The following is a 21,958-nucleotide window of genomic DNA, read 5'->3' on the forward strand; positions in this document are numbered from 1 at the left end:
TGACTTTAATGACATCCTGTAATATACAGTAAAACCTGACTTTACCGACCTCTGACTTTAATGACATCCTGTAATATACAGTAAAACCTGACTTTACTGACACCTGACTTTATTGATATCCTGTAATATACAGTAAAACCTGCCTTTACTGACACCTGACTTTAAGGACATCCTGTAATATCGTAGAGGATGTAATACTCTCACTCGTCTGATATCTCTGCTGAAAAGATACATAAAATGTACATATCATATGTTAAGTTTCTCCTTCGATCACCAGCAGACTGGCACTATTAGAGGAATCAAAATATCTCTAAAAGTTAAAATCAATGACATAGGCAATATGTCCTCAGTAAACAAAACAGTTTTAATGATTTCCGGGTGGCACAGTGATTACACACTTGCCTTTCACCTAGGCTGCCGGGGTTCGATTCCCCCATCAGACGTGAAAAGGTATGGGGTCACCTGCCCGACCACGTGGGTTTTCCCCGGGTACTCCGGTTTCCTCCCACAGTAAGACCCCTCACGTGCTTCCATCCGGGCCAACAAGCATGATTAATATAAGTTAATTTAACTTGTTTTGCAATTGTTGTAAAATAAATAAATTTACAAATAATGATTTCCTTTTCATTTGTAGACAAAATAAATAAGTGAAGACCTTTCGTTTAATATGTTGTTTGTCACAGTCACAAGATCTACTGTTATGCAGTAAGCCACGCAAAGGCACAGAAACCTTGCAATTTCAACAAGAGGCCCAAATGTCCTGTATCACCCACTGGGATATTTTAGTGATTATGACAAAACCTAAACACTCAAGGTAATTAAATCACAAATAATTTCCTAATATTGGATCTGTCACTCATGTTCACACATTGTAGTAAACACTTTACTTCAACTATAAGTTATCTTTCTAGATTCAAATATTTGATATTTTGATTTCACGACAATTTCCTATGATCTGAATCTTGTTTCCTTCTACAGTTTGGTTCCGTTTATTTTGTTTAATGTCCTATTAACAGCCAGGGTCATTTAAGGACGTGCCAAGTTTTGGAGGTAGAGGAAAGCCGGAGTACCCAGAGAAAAACCACCGGCCTATGATCAGTACCTGGCAACTGCCCCACGTAGGTTTCGAACTCGCAACCCAGAGGTGGAGGGCTAGTGATAAAGTGTCGGGACACCTTAACCACTCGGCCACCGCTGCCCCATTCTCCCTTCTACAGCCATGCAGTATGTAATGTACAGGCACAGAAACTGATAGGAGAAAAAATCTTTTGTTCAAACAAACATGTTGCTATCAGTAGCAGTATGTTTCAGTTACATATGGTCGCAGAAAAATATACAAATCTATAAATATTTTCTGATGTCATTTTAAAAACAAATAAAACGTAAAACTTTCACAGTGCACCAAATTTTATTTTTAGAATTTCAGAATATATGAACACAATTTCAAATAAAAAAATAATCAATCATGAATACGATACTGCATCTGATTCCGGGACGTACCAGACTATACATGTCCTTGATTCAGGGACATAGGTACACCAATATATATATCCCTGCTCCAGGGACGTACACAAATATACATGTCCCTGCTCCAGGGACGTACACAAATATACATGTCCCTGCTCCAGGGACGTACACAAATATACATGTCGCTGCTCCAGGGACGTACACAAATATACATGTCCCTGCTCCAGGGACGTACACAAATATACATGTCCCTGATTCAGGGACGACCACTGATATACATGTCTCTGATTCAGGGACGTACACCAATATACATATCCCTATATGTCCCTGACACAGGGACGTACACAATATATTTGTCCATTATTCGGGGACGTATATTAATAAACATGTCCCTGATTCGGGAACGTATATTAATAAACATGTCCCTGATTTGGGGACGTACACCAATATATATGTCCCCGACTCAGGGATGTACACTAATATACATGTCCCTGACCATATATCTCTATATTTGAATTTCATGTTTTAAAGTTAATTAGTAAGAAATAAGGCGATAAATACTAGAACTGCAGATTATTAGGAAAAGCTAACAGGCACCAAATAAACCAAGTAATACTAAAAATAAATTAACCCTTTCAACCCTAAGAAACATTAGTGGACCCTGCCATTCATTCATCACTTGAAGTCCAATATGGCCAGTAGGGGTGAAAGGATTAAAGTTATTTTTTTCTTCAGAAAAAAGAATAAAAAAAAGTTCATGTATGATCATTTTTAGATGACTCCTAAGTGACATACACGTCGTCATTAATAGATGTTTATCTTACTACTATCAATTAAAGGTCTGATCACACGTCGGGACCTGATAGAGTCAAACGGAATAAAACTCCCAAACCTTGTAATTTATATTGAAATTTATTACTAGACTACCTTTGTTAAAATAAGATACCCATGACAATTCATACCACCTACCTATTAAAATATTTCTAAAACCACCAAAAAAATTACCCACAAATATTTCATGTTGTACAGTAATTATATAAATTATCGGATATTTTTGTATGCGTTGTATGTTAATAGGATGGTGGGAGGCCCAGTGGTAACACACTTGCCTTTCACCTCGGCGGCCGGGGTTCCCACAGTCAGACCCCTCCCACACTTCCAAGCGTGATTGTCATAAGTTGATATGACTTGTTTCGTAATTGTAAAATAAAAAAGTATATATTTTACGTTTATGTATTAATAAGCTATATTTGGAAAATATTCCACAACAACAAACAAAGAAGCTTGATATAAAGCAAACTAGAAAACATCTGTTTTAAGTCAAACATGACAATAACAGAAAAATGATATTGAACAATATGATATTAACTGATATGATATTAAGCAGAGTGGTGTGATATAAAAAGAAAATTTTCCGACATCCCAATACTGAAATATTTTTTGGTAGAATATGCTCAAGAGATTCTTGATTAATATTTTTTTTTTTTTCGTAATATTTACTGATAACAATACAGCTATCAATTTAAAACATAACAAAAATATTTTGATATAATTCAACCTCCTCATACAAATCATAACAACATGTATGTTAAACATACTACAACAAAACTAACAAAAGGTCGAATAGCTGTTAGCGACCAGCTGTATAAAATTATATAAAATATAGCTGAATGATAAGGCCAAAAAACTAGTATGCGGTTCTCAGGCCCTCATCTGCTCTGAATTAAAAAAAAAAACCAATCAACTCATATATTTCCTTGGTTAGTAATAAAAAAAATGTCCCTAATATTATTCTTCGAGAGAAGAATGTTTGGAAAAACTCATCACCGACAAACCTCCCTCCTGTAATATCCATTATATTTATTCATTAATTTGAAACAAAGACAAAGAACAATGATCATTGTTTCCCTCATTTTGAAGCAGTTAATATGAAAATGGATGATTGGTTAAAAAGATAAAAAGAAAAGGTAATTGCGATCATCTGTTTTCACTAATTAAATGATACAAACAGTGCGACTTCCTTCCTCATTTTTAGAAAAATTGGCCTGAGAACCAAATAATTGATTTCATTTAGCCTTTTTACAGTTGAGTATTCCCTTTTCTAAAATTCAACAACTTGCTAGAATTAACAAATAACAACCACATAGATTTATCTACGTTACTGTAAAGATGGTTATTTACGCAAAGGGTATATTTAAGCAAAATATGCAAATGCAATTGGGCTGCAAAAAATTTACTCACGCAAATTATTTGTGATGTATGTGGTATGTATTGATGGAAAAAGTGAAAAAATTAACCCTCATGTGTATATCGAAATTGCAAAATTACCATTCTCAAAAACAACCCTCATACATGAGTTTATCAGTCAAAATCACGAAGTTTAACACTCGCAGAAACAACCCTCATGTGTTAGTTTATCTGTTGAATTCACAAAATTTAACACTTGCAGAAATAACGAGGTTTATCATATCATTCATTTACTTTTATCAACAACAAATTTTTTTTTTTTTTTTGCAAGAATTACGGTAATAACTGAATCAATTCATACATTAATTGTTGTTTAAAGCAATAGTAAATTATCACAGGGACTTGACACAAATTGATACATAAAATACATTTATGGACCAATGGACTTGGAAATTGCGTGAAGTCCCTGTGACTTAAATCAAATTTGCACCAAATCCTGGATCAACAATTAGGATTTTAACTGCAAACTTTTTATCCATTGGAATCATAACAATGAAAACAAAACTACATAACAAAATTATCATAACCAACCAAGTTTCAAACAGTTTAAAACTGAATGAGATTTTTTGTTTGTTTTTGTTTGTTTGTTTGTTTGTTTGTTTTTGTTTTTTTTTTGCTGGTTTATTGCCCTGCGAGCAGCCATGTTTATTTTGAGGCAGAGTCTCCTTGTAGTAGTTGGTGACTACTTCACAGAACAACATACGGGAGGTCTGTCATATGCCACCAAGAACAATTTAGTTAAAATGTCTTGCTCAAGGTAACAACCATGATAGCACAGATCGACCCGTTTCTCAGCTTTCCGAAAAACACAAACTGACACGGATAGGGAACATCATACAACACACCTTGAACTTTCACCAGAGGTTACATGGCGCTCTAACCAACTGAGCTATCGCGGCGAGAAGATTGAGAAGATCTCTGCACAAAGATTTTACAAGACAACAATGGTATACCGTAATGTTCCAGTGAAATTTTGACACGTAAAAACTAAGGGCTGTTATAGTAAAAAGGACACAAATACTGGCATCAAAATCTGGAATGATAACATCAATGTTTAGAAAGCCCAACTAATTTTGTCATAATAAACTACACTTCTCCACATTGTATTTTAAATTTTAAGAAATCAACCATTTTTTAAACAACTATCTCTTTCACCAAAATCCATAGCAATATCTTTATGGCTATTCATGAATATGGATTCTATAATTAGAAATTTTTATCATTTTTGGGTGAAAAAGAACTATACCTCAATATAGATTATGATAGAGTTTAATGTCAAGGGACAACTGTAGGTCACTACGGGATACCAGCTATATTTTATGATGATTTGGATTAAAGCTTACAATCAATGTAATGAGGGTTTTGAAACTACTATGCAAGATATTCTGATATAATACAGGCTGATTTTTTTTTCTTTTTTTTTCTGGTCGAAAAACTTTTCCCTATTTTACGAAAAATACCAAATACAGCTATATATCATCTTACACATTATTTGATTAACATACAGAGTCCATCTGTTTGATAAGTTTTAATTATCTCCCTTGAAGGATACATGTGCCATGTGGTTTATGTGAATTATCTCCCTTGAATGATACATGTGCCATGTGGTTTATGTGAATTGTCTCCCTTACATAGAGTTATCTGTTTGCTATGTTTTGATTATCTCCCTTGAAGGATACATGACATCTATGACAGGCTATATAGTTTATGTGAATTGTCTCCCTTACATATAGTTATCTGATATTTTGATTATCTCCCTTGAATGATACATGACACCTATGTGTTTTTATGTGAATCATCTCCCTTATGTGGATAGCTATCTGTTTGATGTTTTAATCTGCCTATTTGTTTTTTTGTGTGTGTACTCATTATGGTTAATATAAATCAATATGGATGAAAATTAGATTTTATTCAGGTATTAATTTTTTTTCAAAAAATAGAAATTAAAAAAGAAATAATCAAAATAAACACTTCAGCTCGTGCAGTTACATTTACACATTTACCACTCACATCTATAAATTATATTTCTTATTCATATACTGTAAAACTGTAGTAATGGTAAACATAATTAACTTTAAACTTATTTTGTAGATCATGGATTTCAATTTAATGTTTTCCGGAGCAAATTTATCTCTGATCTTCAGATTGTACATAGGTTTTTAACAGTCTTCTTGATTAAAACAAGCTGGAAAAGTTTTCTTTCTTTCAAGTTTTGAGTTTCCAATACTTTATCTTTGGGTAAGATCCTGCAGAAAATTATGAAGACAATTTAATATAGAAGTTTAGTGATCACATACGCAGACATCATTCAACATAATTCTCTTCTCATATTCCTTATCAAAGATTTCTCTATACTCACGCATATACAAGTCACAACCTTAGTATCAGGGTATCATAATTCCTGGCATTTTCATTGGCTAATATACAGGCACGACCTTTATTATTTATTAGTATCAGAGTATAATCATTCCTGGCATTTTCATTGGCTAATATACAGGTCACGACCTTTATTATATATTAGTATCAGGGTATAATAATTCCTGGTATTTTCATTGGTTAATATACAGGTCACGACCTTTACACGAGAGTTTAATCATTACGGGCATTTTCATTAACTACTGTACAGGTCACGACCTTTAGATGAGACCAAAATCAAACAGGTCACAAGCTGCAGGAATCTTTTTTTAACTTAATTATTTTACTGATCATACAGCTAACACTTTAGTGCAATATGTTTTAAATTTAGATGAACCTGACTTCAATATTAACACATGTATAATGACTTCATATCAAACATCGTTTGTGAATTCCAGATAATATTTCCTGTGAAGGTGTGTTTGGAAAATGATCACTTTCGGATTATATGTGATTTAAAGCACACAAGATGGGAATCCAACTTTTGAAACAAAATGGGAATCCAATATGTGAAACAAGACGGGAATCCAACATGTGAAACAAGATGGGAATCCAACATGTGAAACAAGATGGGAATCCAACATTTGAAACAAGATGGGAATCAAACATGTGAAACAAGATGGGAATCCAACATGTGAAACAGGCGAGCTGTGACACATGGTATATTGAGGGTTTTGTCTTCCTTCTGATACAGTATCAACAAGCCTTCTGACCCAAGAGCCATTATACTCCATAGGAATTTCTTTCTCAGCAGGAATTTCTTTCTCAGGTCTCTAGTTATTTTCAGCAGATTCTTTACAATATGCTGCACATTCATTAGGCTTGCCCTGAAAGTACAAAACCAAACATGTATAATGGTGAAGACATTTGTTTTAACAGTTTTCAAAGGGAGACAACTTGTCCAGAAGAGGTAGCTCAACACAATAACGGGATGTTCAATGGAAAATTACTAAGGGGAGACAGCTGAGAGTACAATGGGAAATTACTAAGGGGAGATAACTGAGAGTTCAATGGGAAATTACTAAGGGGAGATAACTGAGAGTGTAATCGAAAATTACTAAGGGGAGATAACTAGATGTACACTGGCAAATAACTCAAGGGAGATAACCTGGTGTCCGAAGGGAAATAACCAAGGGAAGATAACTGAGAGTAAAATAGGAAATGACTGGGTGTCCAAGGGACATTATTACGGGGAATTCAAAGTAGGTAATTTTGGATACAAATAATGATCGCCAAAATTGTTTAAATTGTCACTTTTGTAGAATTCAGAGTATGTATTAGATATGAACCAGCAGGTTATCTTGAATTATATTTTACAAATTGCAATTTTTTTTACATTCTACTACTTCAGGCTTTCCCTTGGAGTTTGTAATACACAGAAAATTATGAAGTTATGGCAAGAAAATTATTTCTACATACACAAGGGGTTCGCTCCCCAAATTTGCTCCAGAAGGTGACCTTTCCTGGAAAACTATGGCCCGTGTTCTGGTCAAAACATCGACACTCATCAAATGGCGGACTGTAGAGATGGAGAGACACAGCTTTGTCGGAGTGGCTCGGGTTTAGTACGCGGTGGAGTCCAAGCTCATCTATAACATAATGTCACATGTCACGTTGACGCTGTAAACACATGTATGGCTATCTGCTAGGTTTTTGTAAAGAGAGTTGAACTCTAAATAAACCATAAGCAATTGATGATGAGTATAAACTTCCCTTTTTCGTGTTATAGCTTCTTAACATCAATAATCACATTCAAGTTAATCCTTATAATTTAATTAACAATACACAATCACTTACAAATACACTTTTATTGATGAACTATTTTTCCTTAGAAATTATTACGCCACTGTTTCAGCCAATCCGAAGCGATGTTACAAACAGCAACATCATTTTTTACATAAGGGGCTGATAACGCATAATTAAGGAAAATATATCATTTCTAAAATTTGTCAATTCCCTATATATATTGATACTACATTGCTATAATGTATGAAGTGTTATGAATACTTATGAGCTTTAAGTCAATAAAATGAAATGAATTGAATTGATAACATATATATTTATAAGCCAATGAAAATGCTTGTTAGAAGCAAGATTAAACTATAAGCTTATAAGCATCACTCTGTAGTTTGAAACTTATGATCTAGAAGCAGACATATATACAAGACAGCAAAATTACAAAGCTTAATTTTATTGATAATTTTAAAATTTCAGACATAGGGGCTAATCTAAGGATGATCTATAATCCTTAATCCAATTCTCTGTGTGAATTTTGACAAGATGGCGGTATCATTCATCAACATCATTGTTACTAGCTTTTGATGCATGGAACCTTCGCGAATTAAGTTTGAGAATATCAAATTACCATTCTAATTTAACTACTGGCAGATATCAAACGAGTAAACTTGTCCATAGAACAGACCCAACTATAATCAAATCCCAGTCTTGCCAACTTTCCCGATTTAGTCAGTAGTTTCCCAATTTCAGACCAATGCACAAGAAAATGTGTTGTCCCGTCAAAAATGTCGTTTAAGTATGACATGAGGCCGCGGTGGCCGAGAAGTTAAGGTGTTCCGACACTTTAACACTAGCCCTCCACCTCTGGGTTGCGAGTTCGAAACCTACGTGGGGCAGGTGCCAGGTCCTGATTGTAGGCCGGTGTTTTTTCTCCAGGTACTCCGGCTTTTCTCCACCTCCGAAACCTGGCACCTCCTTAAATGACCCTGGCTGCTAATAGGACATTAAACAAAAATAAAACCTAACCAAAGCCAGACTGTCATCAAACTTACCACAGATGTAGGCAGTTTCATTTTTTTTAAACCCTTTTGTGTCGATGTGCTTCATCTGCTCGGGGTTATCAGCCGATTCATCCGGCCACTCAAACCGTTCCTCCTGGACACCGCCGTCAAGGATCTTCATAAAACAGTGAGAGTTAGCATGAGAGTGTATACTGCTTCCCTGTGACTCATTCCAACAGAGCAACATTAGGTTGAATTTCCCATTTCCTTCGTCGACCAGGTTCCGAGTATATCTGTCAACAGAAAAAAAAAAGTGAAAAAATAAAATTTGATTTCCTGGTCACTAAATCAACAACAAGAGGCCAAGAGGGCCTGTATTGCTCACCTGGTTGGATATGACCATGCAAACATCAATGAAAATGTTCCATGTTCAATTTGTTAATACATTGTATTAATATTTGTTGATGTCAAATAATGCTATTTATGGTTATGGGGTTGGAATCTCAAAGGTTTCAAAAATATAACCAAGAAACTAAGTCCGTAGGGGTGGGGAAGGACCCAAGGGTATATTTTTAGAACATGATTATGTTTATCTCTTTTTGCCCAACAATGCTATACATAAAATCAGAAAAGAAAATTCTCCCTAAGGAGAAATTCTCCAAGAACCAACGTCCTGCAGAGTTCAAAAATGTGCTTTGTTTCATCGCTGGGTTCCAGATATATATAGTTATAGGGTTGGGATCTCAATGGTTTCAAAGAAACTAGGTCCCTAAAGGTGGGGAAAGACCCTGTTGCCTATTTTTAGATCAAGATTGTGTATATCTCTTTATGCCCAACAATGCTATATATGGTTATGGGATGGGGATCTCATGGGTTTAAACTAGTAGCAATTTAAAGGATTTAGCTCAATATCCCATCCCTCGGGAGCCACACCCTCCATTTACACAACATTAGATCACATTTACCAAATGGTGCTCCAGACCAAATTTCATCAAAATCCTGGCATTCAGGAGCTCAGAACTATTAGCGTTTTAAAGGATTTACCTCAATTTCCCCTACTGTGCCCAGCCCCAGGGGAGCCACAGCCTCTGTTTATACAACATTTGATCTCCTTTGTCCAATAATGCTCCAGACCAAATTTAAACAAAATCCATCTAGGCATTCAGGACATGTAGGGATTTAAAGGATTAACCTTGATTTCCCCTATTGGGCCCCACCCTTTAGGCCCCCTAGGAAAGTCAAACCCTCCTTTTATACAACATTTAATCCCCTTTGCCCAATTATGCTCCAGACTAAATTTCATCAAAATCCATTCAGGCATTCAGGACAAGTAGCAGTTTGAAGGATTCACCTCAATTTCCCCTATCGGGCCCCAATTCTCCAGCCCCACAGGAGCATCACCCTCCGTTTATACATTTGATCCCATATGCCCAATAATGCTACAGACTATGTTTCATCAAAATCCATTCAAACATTCAGGATTAGTAGGATTTAAAAGTTTAACCTCAATTTCCCCCCTATTGGGTCTCGCCCCTCTGGCCCTAGGGGGGCCACACCCTCCGTTTATACACTGTTTAATCCCCTTTGCCCAATAATGCTACAGACTAAATTTCATCAAAATCCATTCAAGCATTTAGGACAAGTAGGATTTAAAAGATTAACCTCAATTTCCCCCCTATTGGATCTCGCCCCTCTGGCCCTAGGGGAGCCACACCCTCCAGTTATACAAAGCTTGATCCCCTTTACCCAATTATGCTCCAGACTAAATTTCATCAAAATCCATCTAAACATTCAGGACAAGTAGCAAGTTATGAAAAAGTTGACAGACGGACAACGGATGTCATACCACAACATTAGCTCACCAGACCTTCGGTCCAGGTGCACTAAGAAAATGTAGATGAAATCTATTTTTCCCTTCACCTCGTCAACAAGGTTCCGAGTATATCTGTCAAAAAAAGGTGAATAGATTCAATTTTCTGTTCCTAAATCAACCCAAAAAATATAACTGAAAATTATGTTTGTCTTCCTCTCCTCAACCAGGCTGTAATTATATCTATCAACAAAACAAAAAAAGAACAAACAAAAATTTAAAATATTAACATAAGACTTTCTGTTTCTCTCCTGTATCAGTTTACCTGGAATTTATCTGTCAACAAAACCAGAGATGTAGAAAAGTGTTGGGACACTCTCCCTTAACCGGAAAATAACTTAAAGACCTTTATACAGTAGAAAATTGGCCTACAAACATTTAATACATATCTATTAACATATCTGGGACAGTCGACATCTCTGACAATGAAAAATACACTGAGGAACACACTGCAGAATAGAAATTTGAAACAGACTATACTGCGACCTTCACCTTTCATACATATGTCTTGTGGGTGTGTACAATGCAGGCATTTTGTTTGGTTGATAAATTTGGAATCTTGCCAGACACTGTGCTTGGGAGAATGCATGTACAATGCATGAATTCATATCCCAGCTGTCGATTCTCCCAATCTATTTCTGGATGTTACTAGTTCGACACCACAAGAATGACAAGATAATGTCACAAAATTTAATTATATAAAAATATTTATTTAACATATTCTTAAAGCATTGTTAGCTTAAACTGAAAATTTCTGTAGAGGCTGAAAATTATATCTTTATCAATGGCATATATTTTACTGCCTAAATTCTGATAACGTTGTTAATTATGTCACAGAATTTCTTACAAGACATATACCGAGACATATACCAGCTTTATGTAGCCCACAAGCGGTCTTACTTCAATAAATTGATTTATAATCTGGTATTTTACTGCATATAAAATTTTAAAAAATGACTCCATTTTGATTAAATCATTAATACGTTTGATGCTGTTAAAAATACGGTACCCCATCCAAAATAATATTACATCTAATTTTTTAATACCAAGAAATGTTACTATACACATTTGAAAAATAATGCTCCATAAAATTATGGCTTAATTTTTATCCGATTAATTCAAGGATGTATCAGCATATTAAGGCAAGCTTTTTTTTTTAGGATTCCATTTAAGCAAAAATGTACAAAGAGCATTATATTCCGGTACATAAAATCTGTAAATTTTTCGTTAACTTTGAAAAAAAGTTCCATGGAGTAGGTTTATATAAAATGGATGAAAATTTTAGAATCTCGAAATATTTGAATACCTATTTTTGCAAAATCTAACATTAGCATATATATTAAACCCAGATAACTTTCCAAAATACTGAATTCAGGATCAATACAGAGAGCTTTATATATACACCCATATATGTAACTAGAATACATCTATACATATATGTATATATATAAACAAAAACATTCACTACATAGCACATGCTGCCATCACAAAGATTTGACTCGCGATGTTATTTTGTTAAACCTTTTAGTTATATTATTTATCTATTTATTTACTTTTACCATCTGTACAGCACCTAAGATGTTTTCTAATTAATTATAACAGGCCCTCGGCAAATTAATTATCGGCCGAGGGGGATCGTTTTCACAACATAACGATATTTATTGTTGTTTATACCTACTATATTTGTGTAACTGTTCCATGTTCTATGTCTATATGTGATCGTATGTAATTTACCTGTGTCTTGATAAAGGGGTAAATTGCCTCGAAAATTCGACAATTTACTTGTCTGTACTGTCGTTATTACTACTTGACAATTATACATATATATATATACATGTATGTATGTAATTTGCCCACCCAAAACTTCAAAGTTAAAAAAAAACAAAAAAACACATATGATATGGAGTTTTATGGTACATGTACAACAAAACGATAGCTCTGTCAACAAAACAACCGGATCAATCGAAAGCCTGGGAAAAGCTGACAATTGATTGAACGTTGCTCAGATATAAGATGTTAGAACATCTGGTCCTCGACATTAAGATACGGATCAATTTATCTACCAGAAACGTATATATATCATCAATTGTGTAAATATTTCAATTTGATCACTTGGAAGGGAAATTGTTTTACAGCCACATCTGAAAATGTTTATAATGTCCCCTAGGTGACAATTTGTCAAACAAATGTATAACAAGAGGCCCGATAGGGCTTTATGGTCACCTAAAACCTGTTTATATCTACTGTAAATCACTTATATTTCGTGTGGGATTTATTTCGCGTTAATTCGCGAGGAGAGTCAAATGCGAATTCAAATCCCTCGCGAATATTTATATAAGAATGACAAGAACACTAAGTGGCATCCATTTTGAATCTACCGTAATCTTTAGTTAGTGAGTAAACATCGCCGTTAAAGTAATAATAGAATGATAGATTATATAACATATCAGAGTAAGTTTTTATATAACAAAACGCTAAAATTTCACACACAAAAAAAACCCCCAATGAACACTGATATTGTGGTTGAACTCGGACTTAATTAACTTCTAGACAACGTTTTACATGTAGTTAATTTATGTACAATACACACGTCCTGAGGATCCTGAGGATCCCAGATGGTCACCCGGAATACGTCCTACTTTATTACCCACGCTGTTGTAAGTTATGTTAGGTTACACGTATATATAGCACTTCACATCGCTTGATTCTCGAAAAGATATTTACCATAACAAAGTTGAAATCAAACAAATTATTTATTTCATTCAAACATTCAGAGCAAATAATTGCCTGGAGTATAAATCATTCGCAATAGTCTGTCCCGAGAACTGTTCATCGGTATCACTGTATACACACGTACGTTAATTACAATGTACGTTAACTCACAACCTATTGTAGTCCCATCATCTTCCAGGCATTCTTAATGAGCTGTGGGTTTTGTTCAATGTCTGACATCGCCTTTGTAAGCTATTTAGCATGTATACAGGTACGGTAAATACAATTCAGTATGTCCAGACACCGATATCACATGATTGAATCACATGACTTCTCTTGTACCGTCACATGACTTTCATAAACAAAATGGCTACCAACATGAAAAAATCTCCCATCTGTTAACGTCATTCGCAAATTTAAAGTCATTATGAGATCAGAATTCGCGAAATTATGTATTTGTGAATAAGTCAAATTAGGTGAGTTCCCGAAATTAAGGGGCATCTAAACAGCAAATCCAGTCAAAACATTGATATTTTACAGGCCTATAAATCCCTATTATGGTGCAATGTCACAGAAGTAACATGATGAACTTTTAGTATGTATCATGGCAAACCCTGGGTCTTGCTGTTGACATGTAATTTGTTAAGCTGTTTGTAAATTTCAACAAAACGTAAGAAAAATGCATGTTTAGGGGGGACATAATTAACTCATTTGTATCCCATATATTAAACAAACTTGCCATGTCGTTTTGCTCACAAGTGTCTAAAGCACAAAATAGGAGCATTGGTTTGACCAGCTTTGACGTTATTATATGTATAAACGCTGTTTTTATTTTGACCTTGAATTGCAAATGGCGGTCGTGAATGATATCACACAAATATGGCATATGAGGAGGTATTTAAAACATCAAAAATGCTCTTATTAGACAATATAAAGTATTCTTGAAGTGGCAAGAAGACTGCTTTTATGAAAAAATGTTCAACCGTTGAGTTTGGGGTAAAATATGCCAATTTCTGAAAAAGGCTGCAAACTCGCCATTTTCACAAATTGACATTCAAATGTTCATGTTACTATGATGAGATGTCTTAAAAGTACGATATAGGAGTTTTGTTATTAACTGAAATGCCTCCTTTAAGCCATATTTGTGTAATATTATTCTCAGCTGCCATTTGCATTTCAAGGTCAAAACAAAATAAGTGTTTATACGTACATACAGTAAAATCCGGTCAAACAAATGCTCCTACCCTGTGCTATAGACACTTGTGAACATAACAGCATGGCTATTTTTCAGGTTTGATCATTTGCGTGACTTAGAATTATTCCATGCCAAATCTTACCACAAAGTTACTCTACAGAAGAAACTGGTAGCATCTATAGCATATTATTGGTGATTGTAAGAAGCTACATGTCCAAACAAACATTTTGGTATATTACATGACATTTTTTGTGCAAATCTTAAGGTATTTATTCATGTTTGAAATTCAACACTATTCTGCTATATAGATGACCCTTAAGTACACATGAAATATAAGTGATTTACAGTATTAAGTTTTATTTCTATTTCTTAACAAAAACAAAAACATAATTCAAAATGTAAAACCAATAAAACATCTAACACAATAGGAGGGGGTTATTTAACTCCCTAGGCATGAAATAATCATTACAACTGTTGAATAACATTCAGTTTATACCACATGAGGAATAAACTCTTAAATGCGTTTTGATTGGTTGACACGGTGACATTTGACCCAAACAGCCATTGTTATTAATGCCACCAACAATCGAATTACGTCATATCACCGTGTCCTGGCTGTCACTTGTACACCTTATTTGCATATACACGAAATTATACTTGGCCACGTTCCCCTTTGATTCAAGCCGATATCATTGTGGTAGAAACAGGTCACATGACTCGTGATTTTTTTAATATGGAATTTGTTTCATGCTCATATATTATTCTTTTGTAACTTTAAAAAAATAAAAAAAAATAAATTTCATATCCAACAACCACTCGTTGTTAAACAAAACAAACCAAAAAGTGTCGGATAACTTCTATCGTACGTACATCCTGTCCGCAAATCTCCCATATGCGGCCTTTCCCCCCAAACTCTCGATCCTTATAGTACAAATGTCACTTCAAATCTGTCCCCAGACCCTGGTCTGACTATTTCTAATCCCCTACAACCTCGTGTGATCAGAAACAAACACTAATTGTTGTAAATGTTTCAATTCCTGACAATTTGGAGTCAGCAATATTATCAATAATATCAAAATCATTATACACAGTCACTGTTAGCTATAATATATACGAAAAATTGAAAACTTCCCTCACCAATTAGCAGTGAAACATCTCCACAGAATAGTGAAATTAATGAATGCATATGACTGTTCCGAAATAACTTATTCTGAATATGATAATTAGAGACGAATTAAGAAATAATTGTATTGTTATCAAACAAGCCTTCTCTCTGCTCAATAAAACACTGCTCAGTATTTGAAAACAAAATATATTATTTTTTTATATTTTTTTTTATGCTCAGATATAGGCTCATACATGTATATAGTCCAACTTCTCATTCATATTTCATTACCATACTTTTACATTTCTCGTTATACATATCATACAAACGTGGTGTTCATAATTTCATCCTCGAAAGTAATAATCTCTGTCTCTGTCTCCCTCTCTGTCTCTCACTATCTCTGTCTCTCTCTCTCTCTCACTCTCTCTCTCGCTCTCTCTCTGTCTGTCTCTCTCTGTCTGTCTCTCTCTCATATACGTGCTTATATAATCTTACTTAACACCACAAATTTATAATTATTAATTAACACTAATTAATTAATTAATCATAATGCATTTCACAGCCATTTTCTCACAATATATAAAGCAAATTCGTCAAACATTTCTACAGCAATATATTTGTTTTGTGGAAAACAGGAAGAAAACTAGCAACATCAAGGCGAGAGTTGATACATATATGGTGGAATATTATACTGTATACCTGAAATCTGAATACAAATTATATAACTGAGGTGAAAAATTGTCTGTCTACAGAATTGCCAACCTGAATATAATATGATACGGCCTACAAGATATCCACTTATCTTTCATAAATTAAACTGGATTTTTTTTTCATTTTCTAACAACCATTGCTTGGCTTTCAGTAACAAACACAATAATATCACAAAATATGGTAATGATTTCATTTCATGAATGATGACAAACATTTGCATTTTTTAAGTTCTGTATATCTCAACACAATGATATACAGTTTCCTCTTAAAATATTTCAAGTAGGCACAACATATATATATGTAGTCAAGTATATAGTGTTATATATACTATAGCATTGTTAATTAACATTATAGCAGATGTTTTAATTCAGATTACGTAGAATTGTTATACAGTATCGTATTAAATAGTCGCACTACAAACTAGACATGGCAGGCAGGAAAACCTGTCTAAACTGGACGTCACAGGGACCAGACAATTTGGTCGGTTTACACAAGTATCTGGTTTATAGAGGTCTGTAATAATCAACAGCTGTGAAATGGGTTTTGACTTAAATTTAAAACAAAGAAAATGTACATTTCAGCTATTCAATTACTTACTACAACAGAGGCAGAGTCGACCGTTTCATGATCTGGATATTTTATTGACAAGTGCATAATGAAAAATTCAACATTTGTTCGAAATTAAAATGTCCCGTCATTTTTTATGTGTGTTAGAAATAGATTTTTCATGAATAATAAAAATACATGTATATTTATTTTCTGATGCCATTTTCAAGTCCTAAACAGATCGTAAATGAGACTTGATAACAGAAGCTGTGAGCACATCTCTGCTATGTTCATGCTGGAGCTTGCAATGTATTGAATCGGTAATGCCCTCATAGGTATTTTTTTCCACATAAAATTTACCACGTAATTAGTCAATGACCAAATCATTTTCCTAGTATGGAAGCTTGAAAGGGAAGCATTTAAGATTTTTGTATATTTGGCCCCTGTGACTTTGAATGTATAGGTCAAGGTCATTCATTTATATTGACATTAGCCCATTATTTCAGCATACATAGTCTCAGTGTCTCTTGGTCATCGAGAAATTCTCATTCAAAGATATTTGATATTTTGATATTTGACCTCTGTGACCTTGAATGTAAATCAAGATCATTAATTTGAACAAACTTGGGAACCCTACACAAAAATGCTACTGGGTCAATATTAAATCTCTGGGCCTCTTGACTACTGAGAAGAAGTTGTTGAAATACTTTAACCTATTTAAACCCTGTGACCTTGAATGTGGGTCAAGGTCATTCATTTGAACAAATTTGCTAGCTCTTTATTCCAGCTTGCTACGTATACAGGCGCATGGCAATATCAGGTCTCTGGGCCTCTTGCAAATTGGTTACTGCCAAGATATTATTCAAAGGGAATAAATCAAGAAAACAAGATTGAAGTTGATTTGATTAATTTGAAACTGCCCTACAAACTTTACAAAAACGGCCAACTGGATGGATGTATGCCAGTATAAGTTCACTTGCACTTTGGGCTAATAATACAGTTTTTGTTTAAACCTAACTACTCCAATTAATGTAGTCTATCTCTTTTTAAAGAAGCCAAAGTCCTACCATTTGAACATTTAAGAATAAAATACCATACAACTGTATTAGTCTATAAAGCCTCGCATAATATGACACCTGATTATATACGCTCATTAATTGAAATTTGTCAAAATTCGTACTTCTATAACGTGAGGTCAACAACAGAGAACAAACTTCTTTTGCCCAAACAGAATCAGAAAAAATGCGAAAACCATTCACCTACTCTGGAGTATTGTCATGGAATAACCTTCCACTAGATCTTAAATATATAACATCTCTTACAACTTTCAAACAAAAAATATGCATTTTCTCTCAAGCTTAAAGTCATAAATTTCAGTTCTTCCGATTCAAGCGAAACTACATTATTAAGAAAGCATGCGTATTATGATCTGTTGATTTATAAAGAAATTCATGTTCTTCAGAATGAAACATGTAACTGTATACGATTGTTCTATGAGTACCTGTATGTTCATTACTATATATTTACCATTGTATGGCACTGCAACTATATATAACCCTACCAATTCAGTTGCGAGTTCACCAGCGTATGAACTGCCAACTGAAATTTGAATTTGAAAATTTCAACAAAAAAATCGCACGACAAATAAAAAATCGCAGATGGTAAATATAGCGCTTCATGTTGAATTTGCCTCTGTCCAGTTGGCATTCATCTTGACTATGAATGCCAACTGAAAGACGTTCAATGCTTAAAACTTGTATCCAATTACTCAACTATATTGTATATATTTCAAGATATCATGGTATCTGTTGATTAATGAATAACATGTTTTGTATGTTGTTATAGAGGGCCATATGGATGATTAGCTAAAGCTAAATATGTCACTCTCAGAAAATCAAGTATTATTATTATAATGGTATATAAAAAGATTGTGACCGACAAACTGGGTCTAGACCAACATGATTATATTTACACACTGGTAACCAGAATAGTACTAATTTCCTCGTGAGAGGCCTAATTATTAGACATTCTTGAGTGTAAATAAGCCTGAATTCCTAACTTATGCCTAGTTTCCTCAAAACGTTATAACTTCCTCAAATTAACAATTCTAATCGATTTCATCAAAATAGTTAACAAAATAGTTCTAATTTCCTCAAAACAGTTCTAATTTCCTCAAAACAGTTCTAATTTCTTCTAAATAGTTAACAAAACAGTTCTAATTTCCTCAAAATAGTTAACAAAATAGTTCTAATTTCCTCAAAACAGTTCTAATTTCCTCAAAACAGTTCTAATTTCTTCTAAATAGTTAACAAAACAGTTCTAATTTCCTCAAAATAGTTAACAAAATAGTTCTAATTTCCTAACAAGAGACCAAATATATTCAAGTAGGCCTAATAATTAGGCTTCTCGCGAGAAGATTAGTATTATTCTGGTTACCAGTGACAGCTGCCAGGAGACTAACAGGAAGTTTGACCAGTATCAGACTATTACATAATGGTTATTCCTTGCTTTTGACAAAATTCCAGAAAAAGTTTGAAATCTTTTTTGTTTTTTCTTTGTATTTAGCCATACTATAACCCCAAACAAGGCCTGTATATACCAATGAATGTATATATATATATATATAGACAGACAGCCATATATAACTAAATAATTGGTTTGGCCGTGGGTTCTTGTTCTTAGGAACATGTAAACATATCAACAAATAACAAAATTTAATTTGATCTATTAAACTTATTACAGCCTGGAAATATTCATTCTACTGGTGTTCACTTCTGAAGGCATTAAGTGAACCCAACCCCCCAATTCTGTTGTCAAAACAATTCTTTTGTATAACAGTCTAAATTTAAACCACCTATCCATTGGTCTTCATTCACAAACAAACAAAATGTCTGAATTTTTTTTTTTTTTTTTTAAATTTGACCAAATAAAGTAATCCTTATCCTGATATCATAGCTTTAAGGTCTATATATATATATACATCATCTACTGGCATTCAACTCAGACTGTAGAGTGATCTCCCCTGTTGTCAAAACAATTCCTTTTAAAACATATTCCTTCTTGGAATCTGACATTGGCACTCAGCTGGGTTTCTCCTTGAATCTATATATGAAGGATTACAACATTTGAAAGAAATAAAAAAAATAGTTGGCTAATTAAGCTTAAAGTACAAAACTGGTCGTAAACAAAATAAGAGATGATGAAATATTTGATCAGCCTTGACTTCTATGATATATCGGTAATTCTAGGTAATTCTCACATGATTAACTTTACCAGAGCCCCACTCGATTTGCACTCTTCTCAGAAGAGAAGCCTTCTAAGAAGATTGTATTCCGTTATATGTAAATCGAGTTAACCGGTAGAATATAACCCAAAATAAACAAGTTTTAAAGTTTTTTCAAACACTATGACACAAACACATGCATGTATGTGTCATAAATCCTTCTTTAGTGAAACTCATCACTCGCACACTTAAAACATGGTCGCCGCCATGTTGGAAGAGAAATATTCCGGCTTCGAGACAGAAGAGGTAGAAGATCTTCCAGAAGCAGAAGAGCTTCAAATCGAGTGGCCGGAAGATATATGCTAGAAGGAGAAGAGTGCAAATCGAGTGGGGCTCAGGCCATAAACCTATACCCAATAGTCACTGTGGTTCTCAATAAAAGTCTAAAACTTGAATTCCTATGAAATACAGTGTCCTAATATAAGCTCAGTTATAACTGGAACAAAGTTGTTAAGCCCCAACAATCAATAAAATCCTACAAAATATTCGAACTTTAGAATGTGCTGTCCTCATCTTTTATATGATTAAAAATTACCAAAATAAGTTGGTAAATCTGTAGACAGAGTTCTCAATTGATACCATAAAATATGTTATAATTTTCACCCCTCATGTCTGTCTTCAGTATATACTGCATTATATATAAATTAAACGTGTGCTTTCCTCTATGATTCTACCAGGAAGTTCGGGGATCATTTTAATCATTTACGAGGGGGCCCTGGGGTCATTGGCCCACAATTTTCCTGTATGACCCTCATGATTCAGAAAAATCCTTTAAATTCCTATAAATGGCCCAAGAATTATATTACAGATATTTCTTTGTCTTGAAAATGACTCATGCATTTGGTAACCCAAAATAATAAAAGAAATTGATAAATGTGATTAGCCTAATCACCTTCTGAACAACTGGGCCCAGGTATACTGTAACTATGATTAAATGATCTTGAAATAAACTGACCTGTCTCCAATTTTTTTTTTTTTTAGTTAACCTAATTAAACGATGAGAACCAGGACTTTTATCATAAGTAATGGGACAATCAATATTAAATGATTAATCTGCGAAAAAATTTGGCATAGTGAAAAAACAGTCTAAATCTAAACCACCTATCCATTGGTCTTCATTAGCAAACAAACAAAACTTAATATCTCAATGTTTTTTTTTTTTTTGGGGAATTTGACCAAACAAAGTAATCCTAATCCCGATATCATAACTTTAAGGTCTATATATATATATATTTATCCTGCAACTACCACCGCATTGTCGGAATACACCCACCGTATATATTTTTGCTGTATACGGCAGTGACGGAAAACAGCTGTATTTTGGAATCTTAGCACGTGCGTCAGTTCGACTGACCTACTTAAAAGTGAAATAACGTTTAAAAGGCGAACATATTTCTGTCATTTTTGACACTGTTTCACTTCAAAATGATTATTTTTGATGATTATTTTTTTTATTGTTGCAGGATAAATTGAATACATGGTCAGTGTCTTAAAATATAAGCTGTATTTTGGCTCGGGACAGAAAGACACTTTCTTTACCCTCGCCAAAATACAGCTTTTATTTTAAGACACTGACCATGTATTCTCTATATATACATCATCTTCTGGCATTCAACTCAGACTGTAGAGTGATCTCCCCTGTTGTCAAAACAATTCCTTTTAAAACATG

The 21,958-nt window shown here is 34.0% G+C and overlaps 1 protein-coding gene across 1 annotated transcript in view; it reads right to left on the reverse strand.

The window, feature by feature from the left end:
• Positions 1–1,389: 1,389 nt before the first annotated feature.
• The window catches only part of LOC117315428 (cysteine dioxygenase type 1-like), a 33,182-nt gene continuing 12,613 nt past the window's right edge, over positions 1,390–21,958 (reverse strand). Inside the window, exons 3-5 of the mRNA XM_033869613.1 lie at positions 8,919–9,160; positions 7,549–7,718; positions 1,390–6,956 (exon numbers count right to left, since the gene is read on the reverse strand). Coding sequence (XP_033725504.1) covers positions 6,903–6,956; positions 7,549–7,718; positions 8,919–9,160 — 466 coding nt within the window. The 3' untranslated portion in view covers positions 1,390–6,902. The remainder of the gene's footprint in view (positions 6,957–7,548; positions 7,719–8,918; positions 9,161–21,958) is intronic.

Source organism: Pecten maximus, chromosome 17 (assembly GCF_902652985.1).
Source record: "Pecten maximus chromosome 17, xPecMax1.1, whole genome shotgun sequence".
Taxonomy (NCBI): Eukaryota; Metazoa; Mollusca; class Bivalvia; order Pectinida; family Pectinidae; genus Pecten; species Pecten maximus.